This window comes from Dinoponera quadriceps, unplaced genomic scaffold (assembly GCF_001313825.1).
Source record: "Dinoponera quadriceps isolate SergipeBrazil2010 unplaced genomic scaffold, ASM131382v1 scaffold1926, whole genome shotgun sequence".
NCBI lineage: Eukaryota > Metazoa > Arthropoda > Insecta > Hymenoptera > Formicidae > Dinoponera > Dinoponera quadriceps.
In genome coordinates this window covers 1-4,873 of record NW_014555974.1, presented here as the reverse complement: position 1 = coordinate 4,873, position 4,873 = coordinate 1, and the positions used below count along the sequence as shown (strand labels likewise).

At 36.1% G+C, this 4,873-nt stretch overlaps 1 protein-coding gene across 1 annotated transcript; it reads right to left on the bottom strand.

Annotated features, from left to right (window-relative positions):
• Positions 1-2,702: 2,702 nt before the first annotated feature.
• LOC106746428 (histone-lysine N-methyltransferase SETMAR-like) lies at positions 2,703-3,182 on the bottom strand. Its single transcript, XM_014623033.1, has one exon. It carries the CDS (start codon positions 3,180-3,182, stop codon positions 2,703-2,705), a length of 480 nt encoding a protein of 159 aa, XP_014478519.1.
• Between the last annotated feature and the right edge of the window lie 1,691 nt (positions 3,183-4,873).

Below are 4,873 nucleotides of genomic sequence, written 5' to 3'. Positions count from 1 at the left end.
AGATAATATTCATCAAGGACCGTCGGTTTTGGAAGCACTTATGATTCGAGAGTAGTGGAGAAGTATGATAGAATAGGAAGTTTCTCATTGAGATCTATCAGAGTCGAACGAGAGAACCCCTAAAACTATTAGATTTCATCAAGCACCGTTGGTTGTAATAGTAATATTATATATGTATTAGTATATATTCGAGAGTATTGGTGAACATTTCAGAACAGCAAATTATCGAAATTTAGTAAATAGAAGAACATGTATTGGAATATATAGAATTAATATTTTTTGGCCGAGTAATGGTGAAACATGATAAAATAGGACGTTTCACATCGAAATCTCTAAGAGTCGGACGACAGGACCTCTAACGCAGTTAGATTTCATCACGAATCGTTGTTAGTTTTAGTAATTTTCATTCGAGAGTATTGGAGAAACATGACAGAATAATAAGATACTCATTGAAATAGAGCTGAGTTTAAGGACGAGAAATGGGAGTATCCATACCAACACTAGGGAGTTGAGATTTTCCAAAATGGACGTATCACCATGACTGATATAGAAATAATACATCGGTTTTGCAGGCTGCAGTAAACAGGAGGAGGGATGCCCAACGCTGATAGATTTCGGCCAGTAAGCTAGAGGTTGGGTGGATGAGAGACAATGTCCAGGTATAAAATTATCGAAAAGTGATTAATCTTGCAAATTTCTGAAATATTACGTAAATTATATAAAGACTATAAATAAATAAGTAAATATTCGTAATTGAAAGTTATTTTCATCACCCACGGTTCTCGTCAAGATCAATCTGAGACAATATACAGGACCTCTAAAGTAGATAGGTTTCATCAAGAAGCGTTCGGTGTGAATGTACTTGTCAATCAAGGGTATTGGAGAAACATGTAGGAATAGCAAGTACCCACATATAGTAAATAGAAGAACATGTATTAGAATACGTGGAATTTATATTTTTTGGCCACGAGTGATGGGGAGACATCTTATAATAGGACGTTTCACATCGAGATCTATGAGAGTCAAACGACAGGACCTCTAACGCTCTTAGATTTCACCAAGCACCGTTGGTTATGATAGTAATTTTCATTCGAGAGTATTGGAGAGACATGACAGAATAGGAAGTTTCTCATCCAAAACTACCTGCGTCGAACGACAGTAACTCTGACCTAGATAGTTTTCTACAAGGACCGCTGGTTTTGAAAGTACTTATGATTCGAGAGTAGTGGAGAAACATGACAGAATAGGAAGTTTTTCATCGAGATCTATCATAGACAAACGAGAGGACCGCTAACGCCGTTTGATTTCATCAAACAACGATGGTTGTGGTATTAGTTTTTATTCGAGAGTATTAGAGAAACATGTCAAAATAGCAAGTTCTCAAAATTTAGTAAATAGAAGACCATGTATTAGAAGAATTAATATTATGTAGAATTAATATTTTTTGACCAGGTGTGATTGGGAAACATGTTAGAGTAGGACGTTTCTGATAGAATTCTATCAGAGTCAAACGACAGGACCTCTAACACAGATAGTTTTCAGCAATGACCGTTGGTTTTAAAAGTACTTATCTTTCGAGAGTATTGGAGAGACATAACAGAATAGAAAGTATCTCATCGAGAACTATCTGTGTCGAAAAATAAGGCATCTAACGCAGATAGTTTTCATCAAGGACCGTTTGTTTTGAAAGTATTTATGATTCGAGAGTGTACGAGAAACATGACAAAATAGGTCCAAGTACCAGGATACCAGCAGATCCGTGCAAATTTAGTGTTTCGCAGTTACATTTCAGTTAGCTTCGTTCACCGTGCCGCTTCGCCAGGCGATCATGAATGACATCATATCGCCAAGCTGGCGGCACGGACTTCGACGACGACTTTGCGAATGCCGCCATGGGTCGGCATTGTGGCGGCTTGGACCGCAAAGTGTTAAACTGATAAATTAAATAACGGAGAAACTAAGTGTGCAGTCAATAACTGTGGTGGATGGAATCCAGTGATAACCTAAAACGTATGTACACCGAGAGAATAATATTTTAATAAATTTTAGTACTTGTAACGATAATATTATAAATTTATATTAAGTAAACCGAAAAGTAATCAAAATTTTTTGTTGGCGAAAAACATTTATTTATTTAAGAAATCCTACATTTTAATCAACAAAATAATTTCCATTATTTTTTAACACCTTTTGCCAGTGTATAGGCAGTTGGTCGATTCCTTTTTTAAAAAAGTCCTTCGATTTTGCATTGAAAAAGTTTTCCAAGTGCGTTTTCACTTCTTCAACATTGCTAAAGTTTTTACCTCTTAATATATGCTCTAACGATCTGAAAAGGTGATAATCCGACGGCGCGAGATCTGGTAAATAAGGTGGATGAGGTAAAAGTTCCAATCCAAGCTCCCTAATTTTTTCCTGTGTTATTTTTGCAGCATGAGGCCTCGCGTTATCGTGTTGAAGAATTCTTTTTTTGTAATTGACCAAAACAAATAGATTTTAAAAACCTCTTTCTTCATTCACTCGAGTTGTTCACAATACACTGTCGCTGTAACGGTCTGACTAGGTTCAAGCAATTCATAGTGTATGATTCTTGAAAAATCCCACCGCACACAAGCAAGGACGTTCCTTACTGTTAGTGATGGTTTACGTGTCGGAATAGGTGCTTCTCTGAGAGAAAGCCATTGTTTTTTTCGTACAGGATTATTTTATAGCACCCAGTTCTCATCTCCAGTTACAATTCGCCGCAAAACTGATCGGTCATACCGAGACAATAGAGACGCGCAGATTGTACGCCGTTGATCGAGTGTCGTCTCTGTCAATTCATGAGGAACCCAAATTCCTTGCCTATACATTTTTCCTATGCTATGAAGATGATCCTGAACTGTAGACCATGGACAGCCAATCTTTAGTGATAATTCCCTAATAGTTTGACGAGGATCTGAATCCACCATCGCCCTCAGGATATCATCATCTAATTTTTGAGGTCGTCCCATTCGTTCAACATCTTCGAGACTCCTATTTCCATTTTTAAACTTTTTAAACCATCTATAACACTTGTTTAGTTTTAGAACATCGCCGTAAGTGTGGTTAATTTTTTTCACTGCTTCGTTTGCCTTCAATCCTTGATCGAACAAAAATAGCATACAATGACGTAAATGTTCTTCTTCTACTGTTGGCCTTGACATCTTTCCTCCTTACTAGAACAAACATTTTTTAACCTAAAAACAGAATTTACAACCAAGCTCGATCGTAGCAACAAAACTTACGTGTTTACTGGACCGTGTCTCCACACAAACTGACTGTGAATGAACACATCAAAAAAATGTTGATTACTTTTCGGTTTATCTAATACATTATAATAAAAAAATTATAAAAACAGAAGAGCTATTTTTCTAGTAAGTATTACTATAGTAGTTATATAACAATTTTTCTTACAATATATTTTTCATGTATCTATCTTTCGAGAAACTATTTTCTTGTACTGCAAATTTACTTTTTGTCTTTATCTATTACTTTTCTATATTCAAAGCTAAATATGCTTCCCAACGAAATGTGATAAATCTGATTTATGTGTAATCGTATATGTATTTTAGTATCTAATTCTGGGTACTAGATTAGACTAGGAATGTTAGGCATCTGATTAATCGCCTATGTTATCGATGGGCATTAATGGTTACTAATGGAACCATTAACACGTTAACTGCCAAGCGCATTTCGGAGGAAATCTGCGTCAGGCCAAATCCAGTATAATTTTTTGATACAAAATATTTAAGTATATTAATTATACTATTCTGAAATTACTTATTAAACTATGTAATTTTTTAGTTTTATATCTTACTTTATATTGTCAGTCACCGGTGACTGACACGGCCCGAACGGAAAGTTCAGTGTCAGTCACTGACGTGGCAGTTAACGTGTTAATGGTATTAAAGATTGTCATTGGAAAAATATATTAAGAATTCGAAGAAAATTTCGAAATTATCATGGTTCTCGGTCGTCATTTTAAACGTTTCCAACTTGAGAGCATATCTTAATATCCGTCATGGTCTTAATATCCGTCAAGGTCATAACTGCGAACAATGTTTCATTTATATGTAAGGCTTAGATCATGAGAAAAAATCGGAAAGCTAAGAAAAAATTGTGTAAGATCTTTCGTGCAACCTTCGTTTTATATTTTTACCTAATTAAATGACAAAACGATGTAGCATTGAAATCTTTAATAGCATGAAACATCTGAACATCTTTAATGGCAACGAAAAAAAGATAAAATATATAGAAAATGGGGAAGATAGTAAGAAAGAAAGAAAATGAAAAAAAGGCCGGAGAAATGGCCTGAAAAATGACCTGCGTGTGTGTGTGTGCCAGGCAAGGAAAGTTAGGGACAAGCATGATTCATACTACTACTTTTTAATCAATTTTTCCGACCAGAAGTTTCCAAAAATGAATTGGAAGGGTCGATGTGCTGTGACTATTTGACCGAAGGTTTCAGTCATTTTTCGGACATCGCAGCAGTCGCATCACAAGCTACTCGGCCATAAGCTTACAGAAGCTTACACAAGCAACTTCGTGATCGTACGATACACTAGTCGACATCCTCATAGTGTACAATGTTTGGCAATAAATGTCAACTTAAAGGTAAGAGCAACACGACAACAGTAAGCAAGCCATAATAAATTGGCCGAGATATATTCGGACGAAACACGGGAGTGCGCGGTTGTCATAATAGCGGAATTTTTTTCGGATATTTACTTATAAACACGTTCGCACCACGTGTACATCTCATAAAGCCGCGGATCGTGTACGAGTATTATCTTTCATCGAAATATGCAATACTGTCCTCAACGTGAAATGTCGCACCGACGTTTTTGACAGTGAT

Bases quoted from the DNA above. Each gene is read 5' to 3' on its own strand.
- LOC106746428 (XM_014623033.1), bottom strand. From the start codon at position 3,182: ATGTCAAGGCCAACAGTAGAAGAAGAACATTTACGTCATTGTATGCTA.